The 22,990-nt window shown below is 48.5% G+C and overlaps 1 protein-coding gene across 5 annotated transcripts in view; it reads left to right on the plus strand.

Moving 5' to 3' along the window:
* LOC139047794 (protein PALS1-like) overlaps positions 1-22,990 on the plus strand; it is a 44,730-nt gene that overhangs the window by 333 nt on the left and 21,407 nt on the right. For 2 of the 5 annotated variants that reach the window (XM_070521875.1, XM_070521874.1), the window contains exons 2-3: positions 600-761; positions 21,649-21,930. In XM_070521875.1, the coding sequence (XP_070377976.1) occupies positions 600-761; positions 21,649-21,930 (444 nt within the window). Of the gene's footprint in view, positions 1-599; positions 762-13,885; positions 14,452-14,982; positions 15,189-15,538; positions 15,670-21,648; positions 21,931-22,990 lie in introns of those variants that run through there. The other 3 variants (XM_070521876.1, XM_070521877.1, XM_070521878.1) reach the window with 3 other exon arrangements.

The raw sequence follows: 22,990 nt of genomic DNA on the forward strand, positions 1-22,990 counted from the left end.
CCCCGGGACTCGCGTTTGCGCGCGCGCGCATTCGACCGTGACTTGGACGCAACAGCGCAAATTGGCGAGCCGCTAGAATATTCTGTTTGTGTGCTCGCTTTTCGCGAAGCTTTGGTTGGTGTGTACAAGCACTCCGAGGGGAGCGCGCGGTCTGTCTCCGCGGCTCCGTTTTGCTTCTGCGCTAACACCCGCGCTGAAAGAGCCTCCTTTTATTCCCCCGCTCGGCTTCCCAACATCGCACGCGCGTCTGCGCAACCGCGCGCTCTCTCTCTCGCGCGCGCTCGCTGCTTCGGCTTTTCATAGGGAAAAGAGGGAAGAGGAGGTCACGTGACGTCTCTTAGCGGCCGCCGCTCTACTAGGGATCGATGGGATGGCGTTCAGCTTCCTCCAACACGTGCGTCGCGCAGTGCGAGTCCCGGGGAAGGAAAGGGAGTCGTTCGCTCCTCTTTTCATGTATTGCTATTTCGGCAGCGTCGCGGCGAAGAAAGAATACACGCGGTTCGCATGCTTTCCCTTGTTGCGTCGGCCGATGTGAGGTGGCCGGTCAACGTGCGTGTGTGTGTGTGTCCTGCCATGTCCCTCCCTCACCGTCGTACCAGGATCGCCCGCGGACCGCGCAGACCTGGAAGTTGGGGACGAGATTCTCGAGGTGAACGGACGCTCCTTAGACAACTGCACCCACAACGAGGTGATTACGCACATCCACCAATGCATCCGCTCCCGGACGGTGTGCCTTCGGGTGCGGAGGCGGCCACGACTAGGTGAGAAAATACCTTTCTTTGTTTCGCGCGCCCACGGCTTAAAGCTCGCGCATGCATGCACGAAAGTAGCGCGCGTAGCGCGAGGTTCAAGTCGTTTGACGAAAGCCCCCGTCATCACGGGTGTCCGCCGGAGCGCCACAGGTCGCAGTGGGGCAGAGGGTTCATCGGGCTCTGGGGCGTGCAGAGGAACGCTTCGTGAAAGGCAGGTTCGTTGGCAGCGGCCGCGTTGATGACGCTCTTGGAAGTGCCCTCCGGTGCCGCCGTGGCACTACACTGGTCCAGGGCCCAGTAGACGAAGAACAGCTGGACGCCGCTCAGTTCCGGCACGCCCTCGAACGACAGGCTCCCGCCGCCGCGCTCCTTGAAGATGTGCAGCGCCGGCCGCAGGCCGGCCCACACGGGCAGGGCCTCCCGCACGTCGTCACTGCGTTTCTGCGCGTCTAGACAGGACCGGGCGCGTCGGACGTGCGCCGCCGCCGTCGGCGGCAGCGGCGGCAGGGCCGTGGGTTCGAGCGCCAGCAGCGACCGCAGCAGGCAGCTGGCGAGCCGGGCTCCCGCGCGCGAGAACTGCAGAGCGCCGACCACGCCGCCCGGCGTGGACTCGTTGAGCAGCAGGGGCGGCAGGGCCAGCCTTCCGGACGCCGCGTCCAGCACGCACGTGCGCTGCAGGGCCCAGCGCGCGGGCCAGGACTCGCGCGACGCGCGGGAGTCGAGTTCGTACGCGGCGATCGCGGCCCAGGAGCGCAGCGCCGCCTGCCCGCCCTTGGGCCGCGGAAGGGCGTCTTCGAAGAGCGACACGGCCTTCGGGTTCTGCGACCACGGAGGGCCGAACAGCTGCAGCCTAGCCCTGCGCAGGACGTCCAGGTGCCCCGCGGCGTCGCCCAGCAGCGGCGTTTCGACCATGAGGTCTTTCACCTGGTGTCGGACCGCGTTCACCAGCTCGGCCGCCTGCTCGGCGAGGAACGCGGCGCCCGTCACGGCTCGCGCCGCCTCCAGCACCAGCGTCGGCGCGAAGGACAGGGCGACGCCGAAGCACTGTCGCCACCGCTCGCGGCGCCCCGTGTGCTTGGCGTAGACGTCCAGCAGCGGTCCCGGCGGGTTCAGCGGCGCCGCCCGGTACAGCAGCCTCAGCGCCAGGTAGTTGAGCGCCGCGTCCGGCGGAGACCGGTGGACGATGTCGCGCAGGCGTCGCACGTAGCTCGGCGACAGCAGGGTCACCGACGCGCCGCTGGGCAGTCCTCGGCGCACCTGGCCGATGAAAGCCCACAGCTCGCCCAGCTGCGACGCGACGACCTTGGCCGTCGCGCCGCCGCCGGCGCCGTAGTACGCGGCCCTCTCCACGCGCAGGGCAAAGCGCACGGCTCCTTCGCCCTTGGCACCGGTCAGACCTTTGACGGAAGTGGCGAGCGCGCGGTAGGCGCTCTCCGCCGCGTTCATGTCGCCGTCGTCGCTCAGCGCGTCCGGCAGTCCCAGGGCGAGCGACCCGTCCGACTTGACGTGCACGGACAGGAGCGCCGCGCAACCGGAATGCGTGAGAACGCGCGCCGCCGCGCGCCAGATGGCGACGGACCCGGCGCGGGAACCGGAGAACGGGAAGTCTCCCAGCGTGGCGGCGGGCAGCAGGTAGTCGGCCAGCTGTCGGTCTCCGTCCTGCTTCTCCCGGACGCACTTCTCGAGAAGCGGTCCCAGCGGTTTGCGGCCGCGGAGCCAGTGGAAGGCTTGCTGCTCCAGCTGCAGGACTTCGTCCTGGTCCGCCGATCGGGCGGCCGCGTTTCGGGCCTTCCAGCCGCGGCACGCGTACCGCTCGAAGTCCTTGCAGGGCGACGCCTCCTTGAGCGCCAGGTGCCGGCTCAGGTAGGCGCCGTCTCGACGGCACGGCGCCGAAGAGCAGCGAGCTCCCGCGATGCGACGTTGCTCGGAGAGCAGGCCTCCCTGCAGCAGGTGCGAGTGACGCCGCAGCTGATGGACGTCGCCGTCCCGACGCGCCGCGGACATCCGAGGCGCGACGGCCAGGAGCGCCGCCAGGGTGCCCAGCGCCGCCGACACGACCACGGGGTAGCAGAGCAGCTGGCGACGCGTGAGGAGCAGCGGTCCTCCGGTCAGCGGTCCACTCCGCTCCCTGGTTCTCCCGGACCTGTGGTGGTTGCGGGGCGAACGACCGCGTCCTTCCCGTTCTACGAGCGGTTGCTGCGGCCGTCTCGTCGAAGGCGCCACGGTGTACGTGTCGGTCGTCTCCGAGAGGTACACGTAGCTCGTGTCGGGCGTTGCCGAGAAAGGATCCGGGATCGTGGTCGTCGGCGGCGCACCCGTGGTGGTCGTCGTCGGTGCCTTGTCTCCGAGCGTGTAGGTGGAGTCGCCGAGCCCGGTCGTCAGCGTGTACGTCTTCTCGGCCAGCGAGTCCATCTTGTCGGCGTCCATGCTGTAGGTGTTGCCCGTGCCGTGCTCGGCGATGCTGCGCGTCCTGGCGACGGTGCGGCACCAGGTGGCCGAGTCGCCGGCCGTGTCCGCGTCGCTGCGCGACGCGTGTGCCGTGAGATCGGGCGGCGAGCCCGCGAGCACGACCTCGGTCGCGTCGGCGCGCTCGATGACCTCGCCGCCAACGACATCGGTGGTGCGTTCTGTGTGCGAGCGACGACGGCTGGCGACCGAAGTCCGATGACTTCCGCGGCGGCCTGGCCCAGATGCCATCACCTTCTTCTTCTTCTTCTCTGTATTATACACGTTGCATGACGATGATGATGATCACATGAAACTGTGGCGCCTAACCTCCCAAGCGGTTGGCCAAGAATCAGCTGAAGGAATTCGGAGGCTTATCTTCGAAGTCGTGGACACGTTCTTCGCCCACATAAACGGCTGGAAGGTAGCAAAACGAGTGTTAAGAAACGTAGGACTCACCTTCAGTGCAAAGCACCGACAGACAAGGAACATTAAAAGCGCAGAGCAAAGGCCGGCCCTGAAGATGAACCTAACACCGCGGTGCCTATCGAGGAGGGTAGGGGCACCTTTCCTGTCGTCCACTTGTACCGTATTTACTCGATTCTAAGCGCCCCCTTTCTTTCGCGATCGCGATGCCCAAAGTGAGGGGGGGGGGGGGGTGCTTCGATTCGAAAAATCTAGAATGACTCCCCCCCTCCCTCTTTTCGCTGCGACATCACGACGAGACGAGTGCGAGAAATAACATTTTATTTTGCAAACATTCAAAACAAAAGTCGGTGCAGACAGTGAGCACACCGCTTGTGTTGGATGCTCATTCACTTTCACTGCCACTCTAGTTCGTCGTACCGCTTGAAACGCCGTTCTTGGTATCCCACAGCAGGTCGCCTTCCGTTCTGTCGAAGTGGTTTGTGATCGCTCACTTCTTTAATTATTTGACCACAACGTCCACTTGGACCCGCTTCCACGCGGGTCCAAGTGGACGGCTGTGCGGCGAGATCGCGCCGCGGATGCCTTTCCACTTCGGGACTCCGACGGCTCCGGCTCGATGACAGCGTGAGCAAGCTCGCTTGGAGGCCTTGGCTACGCGCTCTTCGTAATAAATGAGGGTAAGGGGTGCTTAGATTCACATACAAACTTCTTTCCCAATGTTTTCTCGAGAATAGAGTGGGGTGCTTAGAATCGCGAAAATGCGGTATTTGTCTTGTTTCGTGCCATGCCTACGCACTCATGTCTACTGTAGTACAGACCAGTGTCCCTACCAAGGTGAACCTGTAAAAGCCAACTATAGCCGACAACAAATCATAACTTATGCGTATACAATTTGACTGTCCAGGTTTGGTTTCTATATAGCTTCATTTTGACGCCAAAATTGCGTGCCAAAATGCCGGACCTGGCGCCATCGACATTATCGTGACGTCATTATGATCACAGCAACATTTGCTGTTCTGGTAGCGGTAAAGCTAGGTATGATGACGTTGCTCGTAAAAAAAAGTGACCAAGAGTTCCATCATGGCGGCGCTCGCATGTGTCAGCCGCGGCGATCACAGGAACGGGGCGAGCCAGCCAGTGTGTTAAGACGTCATGAGCCGTGACGTCATAAGCGACTGCAGCATGGAGGCATGGCACGTCCACCTCCTGAATACCGAAAGTGTTTGGTAGAAACTGTTACGTAAGTAAATTATTTATGACACTCTGACGTGCCGTTTCTGTATAACGTTTAGAGGGCTTCGACTTACATATCACGCCAAAAAAAAAAAAATGCAAGTCGGAAATGTCATGTCAATATACTCCTTTAATTGAGCATGCATTTAGAGTCCAGTAATTGAGGCAGCCTTCATTTACCATTCAGTCCTTACAGATAACAAAGACGAAATTCAGAAGATAAAAAAAGAGCAGAATATCAGTTGTCCCAAGGATATGGCACAAACCGATTTATTTTATTTCTTCAGGTTTCAGCCACCCGAAAATGAAATGTGTGAATGCATAGTAAGCCTTTCGTGAGCACGAAAAGGAAAACATTTAAAAAGAAGCAAATTCTGGAGAAATCAAGGTATTTTTATAACAGCGAGAACAAACGACCACAGAGAGAGAGCACACAAGTCAAAGTATATACTGGGGACCTGACTCACGGCGTAAGATATGGTAAATCTTAAACCGTGACCTAACCTAAGCTTTACTGGTTTGGCCTCTCTGCCTCTTAACATTTGCCTAATTATTTCGCTACATAAAAAAGGGGGGGGGGGAGAGGAACGGGGTCATTTTACTGTTTTCCTTCTCGCCGCCATTCCACTTCATTGCCTATACATGCTATATCCTCGAATTCCCTGCTCGTCATATTGCATTCTAGACGAAAGTTGCCAATTTTATTATGGTTTGACGCTGTTAAGTTTGACTACAGCGTATATTTACCGCTGCGGTCCACAAGTTCATCGAGGCATACTGCAACAGGCTGCGCTGCTAAGGTGACGTCTCTGCTATCGTGTTTCTTGTCGTCGGTAAAAAAGGGAGAAAATGAAAGCTATCTTTTTAAAAATTATTTCTTATATTCTTGAGATTCGCGTGCAAGATAATATTGTCATATAACTGAAAGTGTCACGAAGCTACCAAGAAAACTTATGCGGGTTTCTAGGAAAGAAATACTTAACACTGCTGCGCAGAACGACGAAGGGACAGAACGAGCGAGAAAACAACACACGACATAGGTGTTTGTTGTTTTCTCGCTCAAGTTCTGTCGCTTCGGCGTAACAGTGTTAAGTACGTCGGACCAACTAGCTCACTGCGTTTTTTTTTTTAGGAAAGAAACAATTGCAGATGAAGAAAATAAAATCGTCTTGGTCCGTGAACCGAACCAGGGATGAACACTATTTCGGTTCGGATTACAATTTATCTCTTTCAGGGAGCTACGTCAGAGCATGTTTTATTTGCATACGACTGTTATTTTGCCTGTTTGCCGATGCAGAGGAGTCGACAGCAACAGTAATAATAATAATAATAATCTTTTTTTCACTCATGAAGTGAGGGAGTGCGGGAAAAAAAGCTGACAAGTCAGCTGGACTAGTTCCCAGCTCCCCGGAGTAAAAAAGTAGAAGAAGCAGAAACACTTTTTCGCATGGCAACATAAAAACCACAATTAAATAATAAATACTAATGCAGCAATAACTTGTCGATAACAGTGAGAATAGGTTACAATAGAAATCGTTAGTTTACACTGGATTTATTTTTCTAAGTGTTTCCCCTTTTGCGAAAGCGTGCAATGACGCAACACATTTCTAAGGCAGGAGCGGATTATAGTGGATTTTCTTTTTATGCGAAGCATATTACGAGGGCTCAACCCAGCTCCTCAGGCGCGGCGGTGACCATGAAATCACGTGACACCGTGACGTCACGACAGAGGAGAAGTGGCTTTGGCTCAACTCTTGCAAGACGGGCTGGGTGGGAATCGAACCAGGGTCTCCGGAGTGTGGGACGGAGACGCTACCACTGAGCCACGAGTACAACGCTTCAAAGCGGTACAAAAGCGCCTCTAGTGAATGCGGTGTTGCCTTAGAAACGCGCTGTTTCTAAGGCGTGCGTCTCTTGCTCAGGCGCACATTTCGTTGCCGCGCCGAACGCTGCTTTGCTCGACGCTCACCGCGTCCAATGCGGGGCGCGTAGTCGCTGCCCTGTAGCCCATTGTCTTACACCCCTTGGCGGGTCGACGGGAACGCTGTCGCGTTCCACTCTTGAAGGCGAAGAAGTAATGCATGAGTTGTTTCTTCGTCTAGCCGAACCAAATATAGCCAAGCAACAGCAGTTCACCAGGCTAAACAGTGGTTCAACAACTAAAATAAAGGCTAGTATGCTTCGCATCCTGGGCTTAACCTTACCTAAGCCACAGCCATTTTTTGTTATACAATACGGTATTTTTTTAAAAAATCGCATGTAGCAGGTAGCACAGTTTTAGTAGTTGACGTGGATTACTCAAACAGGTGCACATTACTTACACGAGAAGCCGAAGTGCATAATCGTCTAATTAACAAAAATCACTAATTTGCGTTTTGATTGATTGCTTTGCGGCACATATAATACACACTAGCTAAAAAAACACATCTTGAGTCGAAGTTCATCCCTGCTGATGGCAGAATGCCTAAAAAAGTAGAACGCCCCCGCCCCGTCCTTCCCCTCCCCCTGGTGCTTCGTGTGCGACTGAAGACGGCGCGCTTCCTTCCCGCTTTCCTCCCTTTTTCCTTCCCATAGTCCCTTTTGCGAAAGCGTGCAATGACGCAACCCAATACATTTCTAAGGCAGGGCCGGATTATAGTGGATTTTCTTTTTTGTTAGACAATACGGAAGATTTTGATTGATTACTTTACGGCACATATAATACACACTAGCTAAAAAACCCATTTTAAGTCGAAGTTCGTCCCTGCGGATGGCAGAACGCCTAAAAGAGTAGAACGCCCCCGCCCCGTCCTTCCCCTCCCCCCGGTGCTTCGTGTGCGACGGAAGACGGCGCGCTTCCTTCCCGCTTTCCTCCCTATAGTCCCTTTTGCGAAAGCGTGCAATGACGCAACACAATACATTTCTAAGGCAGGGCCGGATTATAGTGGATTTTCTTTTTTGTTAGACAATACGGAAGATTTTGATTGATTACTTTACGGCACATATAATACACACTAGCTAAAAAACCCATTTTAAGTCGAAGGTCGTCCCTGCGGATGGCAGAACGCCTAGAAGAGTAGAACGCCCCCGCCCCGTCCTTCCCCTCCCCTTGATGCTTCGTGTGCGACGGAAGACGGCGCGCTTCCTCCCCGCTTCCCTCCCTTGCGCGTGCTGGAATGAGCCGCGATCGCAGGGTGGCCCTCGCAAGGTTCACTCGCACACACAGCACACGGCGACGATGTTGTCGTGCTCGGAAATTATACAGGACGTCACGGCGACGGCAGAAATGCGGTCCATATAATTGCTATCGCAATGATAATAATAATGATAAAAAACATTTATATAAAGCCCACATTGGGGCCTTCACGGTACACCGGGCGTGGTCCATAGAGCTGAGAGAGCGGTACATCGCAACTTTCTTTTTTTTCGGTTATCGAGTTTCACGTGCCAAAGACACGATCTGATTATGAGGCAAGCCGCAGTGAGCGAAGCTCCGGGTTAGCTTCGACCATGTGTACCCAGTGCGCGGTGTATACGCGGGCGTTATCGCATTTCACCCCCATCGAAATGCGGGATTTGATCGCGGGATTCGATCCCGCGACCTCGTGCTTATTAGCAACGCAACGCCGTAGCTACTAAATCCAGTGCGGCGCGTCGGTACTTCAAATGTAAATTGCTTAGCCTGCAGTACGTTTCGGAAGCGTTAACCTACGCAGAAACAATCCAAAGTGAGTGAGTGAGTGAGTGAGTGAGTGAGTGAGTGAGTGAGTGAGTGAGTGAGTGAGTGAGTGAGTGAGTGAAAAGTTTACTGAGCTCCAGTAAATGTGACGAGAAATACGAGAAAAACATTTCCGAATCCTTGTCGTTGCACTGACGTACCAGCGGCGAAGGTTGCGCGCGAATTTAACTGAAGGGAGGGGAGGCTTGGACCTAATTTTCTCAATGCTTTTTGTTTGTTTGTTTCCCGTCAACAGGATGAAAAGATAGTTTTGAAATATCAGTTCACCGGTCTAAACTCATCTAGCGTCCACCTCAACATTTCTACCGAATGTAAAAGTGTTATGTACGAGACGAAATGTCGAGCGGAAAAGCTACGAAAGGTTTAACAGCCACGTAGCCACGCGACTAAGTATTCATATAGTGACACGTCACGTTCGACCTGGAATGCCACGAGCAATCGTTGATTGAAAACAAATTATGCATTCCCTATTTAGGTCGCTTCCGCCTGTAGCGCATACACGTGTCGAGGAGGTGGTTTTCTACCAACACGCGCGGACGAATTGGGGAAGCCCGCTTCCAGGATGCTCGAGAAGAGAGTTGTGCGCGGCAAACGTTCGTGCTTATTGATTGATTGATTGATTGATTGATTTCAGCGCAATATCTTAAACGAAGAAGACAAGATGAAGCCTCGGTTTTAGCCACTGGAGCATTCATGATGCCATCTGCAATTTTGTGGGCGAGACGAAAAGGATTGCAGGCTAAAGGTTTCCCTTTCTTCCCTCTCTTTCCCCCCTTTTTATTCACAGATTCATTCACTCTAATATTAGGCTGCTATAAAGGAACTTAGACACCATAACAAGCGCTAAGGAACGCGGATACAAAGAAGATACGTATAAGAGTTTTAGAATACGGGAGGCCAGCAACGTCCCCTAATCTAAAGCTCTCTGTCTTAGTAGTAGTAGTAGTAGTAGTAGTAGTAGTAGTAGTAGTAGTAGTAGTAGTAGTATTTCACCCTCACCGCTCTCGATCCAAGACCGATTCCTATGAGTGGGCCAATTAATTGCGCTGTTTCACCGAGAAACACCCGACCAACACCGCGGCTGAATCCGACTTCCTTATTCAAATGCATGCGTGAAACGCGGAGATGCTTTTATGAGCCAACCGCTGGGCAGATTTGAATGACATTTGTTGCATTCGAGAGAAAAATCTCAATTCTACCGAGCGTACACTAGAAGCGGCATCTTCATTTACAGCCTCGGACTTTTTTTTTTTGCAAAGATTGCCTGAAATCAAAAAGACAAAAAGATTGAAGCAATAAAGTTTACATATCTGTAACTCTGCACCAAAGCCCAGATATATTGGGCAATTCTGTAAGCTGTATCCATTAGAGCATCCGAAGCGGACAAACAAATGTGACATGCGAGTTCATAGCTTAATTACGTGAAAGTGTTACAATGTTTGCGAGGCTTTTGCAAAAGTCTTAGTTTTGCAAAAGTGATGTACATATTTCAGATACCTGTATAAGGCATCAATTTTGGTCGCTTTACATGTGTTACTAGTTGCAGTTAACAAAGTCATCTTTTTTACTGCTTAGTTGTCGAGGTGCACGATTGATGCTTGCTTTATTCAATTTTGGCCTAAATAAAAAAAATCAACTATTGCAAACAGCGTGAGAACAGGATAAGGATTAAGTGAACCCCCGACGCGGGCACTGTGTTCCCTTAATCTTAATCCCGTTAATCTTAGAACTTGGTGAGCACATGTCGTCGTACTAACAAGCCTGGCTTTAAAAAAAAAAAATCTGCTCCCTACAGTCGGTAGATTTTAAGATTTTCAGTGCGACAAACCTCGTAAAATCTGCTGCACTTGATGCCGAACAATAGTATTTCTCCGTTCCCATTGAATTTAGATGGAAACTCCCGAAGCTTCCTCTTAAGAGGAAGCTTTAAATAAATGTAAAAGGGGAATTAGTTTTTCTCGGCAATCACTGCACCAAATTTGACGAGGTTTGTCGCGCTTAAACGAAAAACTTAAAATCTAGTGACTGATAATTTAGGGTTTTTGATATAGGTGGGTCTATTTTTTATTAAAAATTGGCAATAATCGAACATTTTCAGAAAACGAAATTGTCAGGTTGACAACTCTGTCACTCAGCAATGAAATGTGTTTTCATAATTCTGTGAATTGCATATGATAGTACATCTAAAGCGGACAAAATTCACATGTTACACATGAATCTCAAAAAATTCAATAATATGGAGATACAGCTTTTGCAGAACCCTTGTACACAACGTAACAAATTCATGTAAGATGTAAAATGACATAGAATTTGTCGGCTTTGAATGATCTAATGGATGCCATTGCAGAACCCCGATATCTGTTATTGATTGAGAGCTATTAATTTGCAAACATCGTGCTTCTATTTTTTCAAACTTTCAGTTTTTTAAAAAAAATCTCTTTAACAAAATTTAGGCGCTAAATCGGAATGCCGCTTTTAATGGTCACTAGAATTTAACTTTCTCTCTCAAATGCAACAAATTTAATTAAGATCGGTCTAGGGGTTATCTCGGTAAAACGTTTTTGTGTTTTACATGTATTTGAATAGGTCGCGTCGGAGTTGGGCCCGAGCTAAAGCTTCCTCTTCAAAGGCTTTCCGCTTAATTGGTAGAAGGCGACATAAGTACAGCGGCGAACAGTACAGTTGCCGTTTCGGAACTAAGCTTGCCATTACAGACGGAATATTCACAAAGGACACCGTCATGGATATCACACGCTTCTGCAATAACTGGTCTCAGATTATTAAATCCTTTTTTTTTCTTTTTTTGGCGGGGGAGGGGGGGGGGCGATTCAAGAAAGAGAAACGATAAGTTGACTGATCGAACTTCATATAAGCAGCGGCGGACAGGTGTTGGTGGTGCGTTAATCGCGAATACTATGCAGAAAATTTCGCTAATTAACTTTTGAGAGTATGGCGGCAGTTTTCGAAGCTGCGGAAACTCGAACGCACTGTTTTCGCACGTGGATGACTGCACTTCGCAAGTATGAAGGTATGAAGAGAACACATACCGCGCCACACAACTCACACAAAAAAGCATGTTGTACTTACTTGCGTGCTCTCCACATGTTCCACATAATGCGGCAGTCCTCCATCATTGCTATCATTTGTATACAGCGGCCGCAGTGCTTCAGAAGAGACGTTTGAAATTGCTTCAAAATGAGTAAGATGCGACAATTAAGTGGTTTTCTCGGCATAGCTTGTGCCACGAAAGCATGTACATTTTAAAGTGGCTCGAGGCAGTAATTAGACAAGTAGTTATGAAAATTATTCTCATTAACTAACGTCCTAACCGGAAGAGTCAGACGACTGATGCAATAAACCCGTAATCGGAGTAGTTCATAACCGGTTCCAGACACGCAAAAATCTGACAAACTACTTTCTGCAGCGTAACGAATTTCCACCATTTTCACCCGGGAATGCACCGAAAGGGAGCTGCGCAATTAATTGTCACGTCCATTCTCGCTTAAAAATTAGTCTAATTTTCATAATTAATGGTGTAATTACTATATCGAGCCACTTCAATATGTATGTCCCTGTGGTAAAAGCACTTCTCAAGGGAATTATCGCATTTTCCCTGGTTGAACTGAATTCCGTAATTATCATCATTATTATTTCGATATTATCTTTTTCTTTTTTCGGGTGAAAATGTATACGCGTCCTTAGAACAGTCTGAAATGCAACGTGGGCGCAGCTCGTCTTCCAACATTTGTCAATTGTCTCCATCACAGTCTGTGATTTCACATCGCGCACACAAAGCAGCAGTGTGAAATAAAGCTTAAAATAACGTCGTTGAGTCTTTATAGTTCGTGTCACGACTCCCCCCTCCCTCCCACCCCACAAATAAAACGCATTGTAGCGCGCGCCGCAAAGTACGCGATCTTGAGGATGTAAACCGGGTTATCTGCCTTACCAAATAAATATTTAACTGATTTATTGCTGATCTCCTGAGGCGTACGCAGTTCGGTCACATTAACTGATTACTTCAATAGGACAAATTGCAGGGTCATGTCAGCCGACAAGCAATTAATCACTTCAGAGCACGTGCACGTGAAAAGCGAGAAACTTACGAAGTAACACCCATCCAGCAAAAAAAAAAAAAAAAAACTATTAACGCAAGTTTTGAGAAATAATCCTAATAATAATTTCGCGACAGGTTTTGAGGTCGTTTGTTCACTTCTGCTGGGCTTCGATCACAGTTAAGGACGCGCAGCGAAATTTCGTTAATTAGCCAACATCACTCTGCGATTTGTCTCGCCTCATCAGTAATCCAGCTGACATACGTGACAGCAGGGCTGCTATACAATTAAAGTACTAGATCTAATATCTCCTTTCTTTGAAATTGTCAACACCATGATAACGCAGCCGTTTGTTTTTGTTGCCGAGGCTGGATGGCATGTTCTTGTTGTCAGCGCTGTTCTGCAGTCTGATAATGTTTGGCAAAACAGCGTTGGCCAACACCATAGCCAACGCCGGCTGATAGAAAAACATGTTGCCCAGTGAGGTCACGTTGGTTGTAAATATAGCGTTAGATCTGCTGTGGCATTACGCTGTCCTTTGAAGACAGCGAGCGCAGCAAAAGAGGGCTATCCAGAGAGGTGCACGGTAAAGCGGTGGTTTCAATGGCAAGTGCAAGCGATTGGGATGAGAAGTTGAGCAACGTGGCAATACACGATAATGTGCGCACCTATAAATTGACTTCACGAGCGAAGAAGACGTGGATATTAAGCGCCAAAGACAAAAATAAGGCAAACAACACCACATTGTTCTGTTTTTTTCTCCGCAACAACACAAACTACCGTTCCATTTACATGAACACCGAGTGCTGCCACCATTCTATGAAACGAAACCGGACACTTTCTGATTTCTACCATTTAATTTACAAAGATATATATTCCTTGAAGTGTCTCACTTGCACGATGACTTCGCTGGCATAATCGCGAATAGCAAGCACAGGTACAGCTCCTGCTGTCATGCGGCTGTGGCAGACGAGCATACATTTTACGTGGTGGTGTACATCCACGCCATCTATACGTTGCTGCCTCTTTGGCTAGGTGGCGCCACGAGCCACTGCACAAACCAACGTGAAATATTCGAGATGGTTTAATGCAATTAAACCCAATGGTTGCTTCTAGTTCCATTAATTCGACACAAATGTGACGGAATGTTTTTTGTTAACCGTCATCGGACTTTGGCGGATGAGTTTTGATGCGCAAATACGGGAAAGCAAAATACAAGCGGTAAAAATCAGGCCGCTCACCTGAGAGACACCTGCCGACAGGTGCACGAAAGTTAGGTGTGCCCCGTTGAAGCGCAGCACAAGCTGGGCGAAGCCGCCGCGGTGGCCGAGGAGGGGGTTTGGTAGCCCGCCGTGGTGCGACTGTTGTTTTTGTTGTTTAATGCGGGTCGTGGCACAATGCGTGCGGTGTGAAGAATGTTTTGACTGAAGCTACGGCGTGGCGACGGAAAGCTCTCCCCCCCACAACCAACTCTTCGCGCCCGAGGATTTTGTGCCCGGATCACGCGGAAGATTCCGCGCCGCCGCCGCTTCGTTCGAAATCCCTTGCAGCAAGCAACCTCCGTTCGGTCAACTTTTCGTTGTGGTCGTTGCGGCAGTGAGCAACAAGTGCCCAGCCCCTGGATTTGCGTGCTGCCTGCCGGCGGCCTTGCGTTCTGGTATGCGGACCCGTGCGGTCGGTCCGTGCAGGGCGGCTGCAAGTCGGATGTGAAACAACGCGTGTGCCTCTGTGCAACGATCGTCACACCGCCTGCTGCATTCCCCGTTCCGCGTACGCAGGCCTAGGTGACAGGTCTTTCCTGGGGGCAAGTTTGCGAGAGGTAAGATCCGGATCGCGGACGGCGCGGCGCTCTGCGCGCGTCCGGCAAGCGACGTGCGATTGCTTTTTTTTCTGCGAAAGCGCCGTTGCTCGAACCCCCGTTTGAGCATCGCGGTGCCGACGGGGTCCGGGCGAAAACACGCCGGCCTGCTTTTCTTTTTGTTGTTGTTCTTTTTGCTAAACTTTCGCCGGCACGACGGCCGACTCGGCCGAGGGCGTCGCGTGCATGGGCATCGCCTCCGGGCAAAAGGCCCGTTTAGGTCCGGGGCCACGTATGCCGCTGTGGACGCGCGCGCGCGCGGCTTGCAGAGGGGAGAACGACGCACACACACGGGACCCGTCGTCTGCGAGAGAGGCGCAAATTGCGCGATCGCTGGCATGCGTGCAGCGTAGAGTAGTGTGCGCGTCCTCGGCGCATTAAATGGTCGATCGAGTCGCGCCGCGGCACGGAAGAAAGCTGGCACAATGGGATGAGTAGCATTCTCTCCCTCGGCCGGCGTCGCGCGACACGTCCCTGATATTTTCTTTTCTCTTTTTGTATACGCGCCGGCCGATCTGTGTCACGCTTTCGAGCAACCCGTGTGTGTGTGTGGTGCGGGGACCGCCGCAATATCGCAGCGGTGCCACCAGCGGCCGTTCTCCCCCACCACCCCTACCCCAATACTACCAGCTCTGGCGCCCGGCATACTTCTGGGGCGTGAAACACGTCCCCGCTGGCCCGGCCCGGCCGCTTTCGCCGTGGGTCCTTCCTGCCTTCCTCGCTTTCCTCCTTGTTTATTCTTCTCTGCGCCACGCCGGTATTTTGTAGTGGGCGTGAGCCGGATCGCGCGCAGTTGTGGGCGTCGAAGCGTGCAACAGCGCGCGCGCGCGCGAGCTCGACTTCGTCGTCCCCGCTTCGGCGTCGCCGTCTGCGATGCATGGGACCCACGCCGCCGCCGCAGAAGCGAGCGAAAAAAAGAAAAAAAAAAAGCAAGGCGACGGTTCGGGTTGAACGCATCGCAAATCAGCGCATTCCGTGGCGTATTTTTGATTCGGCCGAAGCTGCAGCGGCGCGTCGCCCAAACGGACGCGGGTAGGAAGGCAGCGCGACTATGCCGCCGCCGTCTGCCTCTCATCCACCCCCGTCGGGACGCATATGCGAATTTCTTCACTCGCTCGGGTGCCTGCCGGGCCTCGGCATTCCTGTCATTGACTTTATATCGCGTCGAAAGCGCTGCTGGTAAGCACCGTGCTGCCGAGTTGCGAATCGTTTCTTGTTGAGCCAGGAAACCTCATAGCCAGAAGCCTGTAAGAAAAAATTGAGTTTTCTTTGCTCTTTTTCGATCCACCCGGTTTCGGGCCTTAAAGGTGGGGAGGATGATGCTCCTCGCAAGTTATTCTCAACAGCTCAGACTTGTTCGGTATGTTTTGTCTAGCTTGAACGGCACATGCCGTAGAAAAAAAAAAAAGAATGCTGTGCAGGACATAATGGGGTTGTGATTTTTTTCTTTTGTCGGTGGCTGCTTCTTTGAATTCAGCTGTGTGCGTACCTGTCACATTGGGTCATACGCATATCGTGCGGTGATGGCCATTCAGCGCTGCAGGCATTGTGTAATGCCGAACCGGCTAAGCCAAAGGCAACAGGTGCTGTCGTCGCCAGTTGCCTCTAGCCTGTTGGGGCCGTCGAAAGCTGGGCTGCTTCTTGACGGGTACGCAAGGCAGGAAAAGTTAGTGTGCAGTTCGGTGTGTTCAAACACTTTCTTGAAACAGTTTTTTGGACACGGCCATAGGTCATGGTATCTAATCGTCGTGTTCCGAGTGAGCGAAGTGCTTGGTTCCTCATCCTAAAAGCTGGCTTTGCTGGAGACAAATGTCCATTGAGCCAGCAGCAAGCATGAAGTACTATCAAACCCACGTAAATTTGGTAGCATACATATCTAGATAATAAGTTAATGCAGGGAAGCATTTTTTGCAACTTATTTGTTACCACATACCATAATCATTTAGGTACTACAAAAGCATGTTGTATAGTATTTGCAGTGTAAATCTGTGTGTTTATTTTTGTTCAGCATATAGTAAAAGGGTAAAAGAGAGGCTTTGTGTGACAAAACATTTGCAAGTTAAGGCACTATCTTGCACATGTGCCCATGATCTCAGTCCTTTGACTAATAGAGGAGGCACTGCTCTGTGCGTCATAGCTTTGGTGGCTTCATTTCAAAAACAAGTCATGATAGTTCGTTTGAGTCCACTGCTCGCTGTGGTCCATGCTCGTTATATCGCTGTTACATTTCTGCAGTTTTATCAATGTGCAACGCTGTTTGTTTTTCTGTATTTCTGTCTATTCTGTTTTTGATTATGAAGGCTGGAGACAATTTGCCAAGCTGAAATGTCCATGTCAAAAACTCTGTCAAGTGTAACTCTTACCTCTGTTTTCCTGGTTGTCATTCCAACGGATCAGGATAGTGGTCAGAGTTACAAAAACAGCTGCAAAAATGTGAGGGCCTGAGTGGTAACTTGGGTGTCCTTTACACTGCATTTAGAGGCAGTGGCCCTCAGCCACATTATCTTATCTTTCTAATCATGCCTGGTACTTCGACCTCGTAATATGAGGTCAAGCATATGGGCATGTTGCCCTTGTAACATTGTTGCTAGGAGTCTACCAAACCATTTCGGTTCTGTGCACAATGTCAGAGGTGACAAATGCAACTTCAGTCCTTGATAATTAAATTTAATGAACTGTTTTCGTAGCACCAACAAATAAAACTGGGACACATAAGCATCATGAAATGAAACAAAAAATACACAGCTCTGCTTTCCAAAAGTAGGAGGTCCTGCAAAGCAAGTTCTACCATTGTAAATTTTGTCTAAAGTTTCCATCAAAGGTTGCTGGGTTTGCTACCTGTTGCATGTCTTTCAACCTTTTCTGGGTAGCTTGATACTTGCAGACACATTTCACCAAATATCACACTGGTACATTTGAGATATTTGTTTCCTTTAAAAAAAAAAGAAGAAAAGCTCCAGTGTTTGGAGATGACAAACACGTCAGATTTCTTCACCATATTCTAAACCTCTAATACTGTAACAGAGCTTTTTGATAAGCTCTATGCATATGAGTCGTACTAGTATTAAATCCTGCATGCCTAGTTGCAGGCATGGTCAAGTTATAGGTCACCAACTGGTTATAGCAAGGAGGATTTTGTTTGTTTGCTTGTTTGTTTAAAGAACCAGCATCTGTATGATATGTAAAGAGTAATGTCAGTGCAACTATAGAGGTTCAGTTAAAGCTCTGACTAGTAAAAATTAGTATACATTTAAATAACAGCATTTCGTCATGTTAGTGGAAAGATTGTTTATTCATGATAACTATAGCCGTGTCTGAGCTTGCGGTTGCCTCTAAGCTTGCGATAAATTCGTGAATCTTGGAATATGAGAGAGTAAATTTCTTTCGGATGGTTTGCCGTTCAGGCTGCGTTGGCTTGTTATTTGCAGTGGCAGCTGTGTTTGTAAATGTTTATATAACACAAATATTAAACTCGTATATCAGCCACATGGGCAGTGAACAGTTAACTGTATATCAGAGATAGTAACCGTCGCACCTTCCGCAGCAGATGGTGGGCCAGCTGCTTCAAGCAGGTCACACATCTACTTTGCTTTTGTTCTTTTTTGTAACCATATAAATGTACAGAAGTAATTACTTCGATAAAGCAAGACCTGTGTCACTGTTTGGAAAGGTTCATAACTAAATTGTAGTGCAACACAAGATGAAAGAACGGATATAATGTGCTGTCTAGAGGGATCACAATTCCGAGGTGAGGTGATAGGACAATGACAAATTAAGGGAAAATGGACAGGACATGTCTTGTCCTTGCTGTGTCATGCTGCCCAATTTAGCTATGAATCTGCACTAACTTAGCAATACCCCCCCCCCTTTTTTTTTCTAGGCAGGAAAGCCTTTGAGCAATATTAAATGTGTAAATTCAGAAAGTATTTTTTTTTTATCAGAAAAGACATGACTTTTAAAACAAAACTCGCATATCAAAATATTTCGGTGTGTAACAATTATTGTATCATGAGGGTAACAGATATATGTATGAAACCATCTTGCAGGACCGTACCTACCCGTTAGGATTCCAAACCGGAGTTATCAAAATCAGTATAGCAAGGCAGTACAATGAATTGCACAGAAAGAATTCAGTAAGCAGACTTATTGATAGATTTAGCTTGACATGTAGTTTGCTTGCGACACCTGTAGCAAAGCTACACAAACACAGGGCTCACAGGCATTCAGTGATAACACTCTGGTTGTCCTCATATAGGAGCAAGCTATAAACAGCATGTCTGTTACGCAAAATGAAGTGTTGCACATGTTCGTGGATTCTATGGGCCTCAGGAATTCTGAGTGAAATTAATTGCAAATTGCCGTTCATAAGGTTAGATGTTATGCTTAACTAATATCATTGATGTCCATGATCAGTAAAATGTTGTAGAAGTAGCCAGTCCAAAGTTAACAGCCACTATTGATTTTGTGAACTAAAGGATGCAAGCCAAAGTTGGGTCTTACACATATGTGGTGCCATAAATGGTTTTTTCTTTATGGCAGGAGAGTATTTAGTTTGCAGAAGCCACTTGCACGCAGTATTGTGAAACCTCTCCAGTGTTAAGGACTTGGCATTTATTACAGACGTTTGGCGCAGTATCTTTTGTCTTGAAAATGCTCGCCCAAATACTTCATGACTTTCATTTTGGTGGGCACCTACCACGTGGTCTTTAAAATATGTCAATAATGTGGGGATGCGCGACTCTCACGCATTCCCTGATATGCTGTTTTCTCACTCGTTATCCGGTCGCGGTAAGTCAGACTTCCGCGACTTGTCGCGCGCGCATTGGCGTATTTTGTGGATTGCAACTCGGCTAGCAGGCATTAGTCTATGAAAGGTGCAATAAATGCCTGGGTGACTGTTTGCACTACTGTGTTATTGTTCCTTTGTCCCAAGTGCACAGGTGAGAACCGCACAATAACAAAGCTAAACTGGTTCGTTACCAAACCCTTTTTAATTAAAATATGTTTGACAGTATCTGTTGAGCATCAAGATGTCTTGTACATAAATTTGTCTTAACAAAGATTCTCCATATGATGGCTAAGCAAAAAAAAACCTCTTCAACTGCAAATTAATGCTTCGTTCAGTTGTAATATATAATGTAGTCATGCAAGTATGACATGCCTGTTTTGTAAAATATTCAGTTTGGTTTGGTCTGTATCAAAGTATTGATCTCCTGGAGTATGAAAATGACAGTTTGCCTCATATTGTAGAGTCTACACCTCCGCGAGAAGTTAACACAGACAAAAGAACTCGCTGAATGCCGTCGCATATAGCTTGAAGAGTATGTAGATACTTAGGATTGCCCTGGTCCACTTGTGGGTCAGAAGAAGACTTGAAGCACATGGCATAATACCTACCAGTAGGTCATGAAACACAAAAATCTGTGTATCTTGAAAAGACTGCTGCTGGGATCACAATAAGCTAGCACATTTTGGCTGGCTGATTGAATCTCTGTCCATGATAAAATATCCCTGAGTCGCATACGTTCGTAGTTTTTTGCTTAAGGTGTCACTAATTAAGTGCATGTCAAGCTAAACCATGCTTCCATAACATGCGACAGATGTGCCCACCTACTGGTTGGTCATGAGGCACAGGAATCGGGACGCAAACAACTTTTATTGATTCAACTAAAATGTACTCAATGATCAAATGTCTTCGATTCCTCCACTTGTGTAGTTCCTAGCCTATAAAGGAGTATGAGTACACACTGGATCAGTTTTAAGGACACACTGAATCAGTTTTAAATGTTGGAATAGTCATTCAAAACTCTATATTTGTTAGCCTTGCGGTAAGGGGTTGATTACAAGAAGAGAAAAATGAAGATGAAACTTCCATATTTTCGAATTCGCACCGAAACCCCAGCGTCGGTACGTCAACATTACTTTATGGATTAAACAGTATTTTCTTGTACTTGGGTTGTCGTGGCTTATTGAAACTTTCTCTAAATTTGCTAAGGCTGGTATCTGGCTCCTTTAGCATATACTGTGCAGTCCGCCTATACCGATAAACAATGCAGACACTATAAAAATTTATTACAACACGGCAAACCCGTCTCTCATTCTTGCATCTTTTCTTGCTATCATGTTTCTTCTTACGACAAGAGAGGCTTTTGCAATACTGTAGTAGTGTAATGTTCTAATGCAGCTAAATTTATTTTTCTCATTGGTTCGCTTTGTTTAATAACTATTGATGAATGTGAAGGTAATGTGCCTTCAAAGGCAACTGCAACAAAATTTTATACTGCATATAAAATTCCATTTCATATTTCAAATTCAGATTCCATATAAATTCTAGTGCCATTCTTGCGCTATGTATCCCAACAACATGCCCAAACTTCTTCCCTGCTAAAGCACTTAAGAAAGCCTGGTTTAAGATAATTTAGTTGTAGGGGAGTCTCTGCATAAAATTGTACTTTTGAAATATGAGCGGGAGTGTCACAAAAAGCTTGCGAAGATAGCCATTTATTTTTAAATTCTAAAATTGGAGAAATAAGAAAAAAAAAACATATCACCATGACCACTCACTGGAACTGATGCATGACGTAACGCGCAGCTCCTTGGTATGACCTCCGCAATCTCGGAGGCCATGCTGCTGCATAGCACAGATATCGCAGCCGCTGCGGAGTGCCTCGTTGAGCCCTCTCTCCACGCGAGACGCTCAGACTAGCACATGCTCTGATTGGTCTCTGTGGTTCTCCGGGCATGGGCACGCGAGATAGCTCGATCGTCCGGCACCCATAGCTGCCTGCGGCACACTTAAAATCTCAGACGTGGCATGCTAGGACTTGCATCATAGCAACACCACGAGGTGCACGCATCGCCAGCTAACCCAAAAACTATTCAACTACCAGCCCTGTGGCTTTGCCAAGATAGGTTTGGTGGTATATACTACGCATCTATAACAAGTTTAGCAAAAGTAAAATTTCATTGTGGTTGGCTTTTAAACTGTCGCTAAGTGATTGCATGTCTAGATAACATATTGGCTGCTTCTTAAACGTTTTCACAACCTGTATTGTGGTGTGCCAAGTTCCAGCTAGCAAACCTAAATCCTCCCTCTTTCCCTCTCTCTTTCCCTCCCCCACCCTCGTTCCGTTCGTGTGTGCATTTGCACGAGCACAGTGTTGGACTTGTCGGAGAGCAGCAGCCATGTGCAAGAGGCCTTTGTCATTGCGGTGGAGCAGCAGGCCCGCGAACGGCTGGAGCGTCTGTCGGCGCTGCAGCGCATCCGGCCGGTCGACATGACCAAGCTGTCGCAGGAGCTCAACGCGGAGGAGCGTTCTTCCACGCCCTCGTCTCAGCCGGCAGGCTCCAACGGACTGCTGCTGCTTGCCTCCGAGGCCAGCCCCGTCTACGTGGCCTCCGTGCCCCAGCTACAGAGGCTCCAGCGGCACGGCTCAAGAGGTGAGTGGACGTTTGCATGCTTAATTAATTGCTTGCCTAATTAAATTACGATGACTAACTTATCAATTTTGATATGCAGAGTTTGCTGATTCGAATGTTGATTTAAGCATAGGAAGCAACTCAAAACTCTTAGTACTGTTTTTTTACATGCTGAAGTGAAGTTTCAGTTGTAGATAACTCAGGCAACCAATTCCTAATTATATAATTGCTGTGCTAATGAATTTTCTTACTAAAATAAAATTGCACTTCTTGGTTCGAATGTACTCTCCATGGCCAGAGATAAAGGTGAATAAGTTGTTTTAGTATTCTTCAGTGTGCAGTGCTTTTTGGGCTTTACGTGTTCATTACTTTACCTAGGGAACTTAAAATAGAGCTTGTCATTAGCTTGTTGTACTTGATTCCAGCTGACAAATGAGAATGTTTTGGTTGGCTTACTCTTATTTAGGATACAGTTTAGAACCACCTAATTCAGGCTGGCACTTTGGTCAAATAAAGCTTGCTTCTGAGCGCAAAGCATCTGCAAAGTAATATGGCTGTGGCCAAAAGCAAATGACAAAATCACATTCCCAAAGGACTGGATGATCAGAATGTAGCTGGCTTCAGAGAATATTAATAATGTAGCTGGCTTAGAGAAAGCCATTGCACGTTGAAAAATCAGTGAACTGTGAGTGGCAGTGTTACATAACATGTGACATATGCCAAAGGACAGATCTGCATCACATAGTTCTCATGCCCATTATGCATGTATACGCCGTGGTAAATGGTGTTCTGCAAAAGGAAGCATAAAGCTCTAGCTTTTGTGCCTATTCATTGATATATTGGCATATTGCTTGGTCTGTAATCTTATCTAAACCCTCTAAATACCAATACTGACCCGTACTCATCCTAACTGTTTGTACCAGTACCACCAAAGATGGGCTATATTCGTCCATCTGCAACAGCTTCTTCTACTTTGCTTGCCAAAGATTAACTGCATTTTGACTTGATTCTTGCTGTTCATTGAGTTTCGGTACTTAACGCATTTTTAGATACTTCTGGTTCCTTTCACAATATCTGTTCA

This window comes from Dermacentor albipictus, chromosome 7 (genome assembly GCF_038994185.2).
Source record: "Dermacentor albipictus isolate Rhodes 1998 colony chromosome 7, USDA_Dalb.pri_finalv2, whole genome shotgun sequence".
NCBI classification, from domain to species: domain Eukaryota; kingdom Metazoa; phylum Arthropoda; class Arachnida; order Ixodida; family Ixodidae; genus Dermacentor; species Dermacentor albipictus.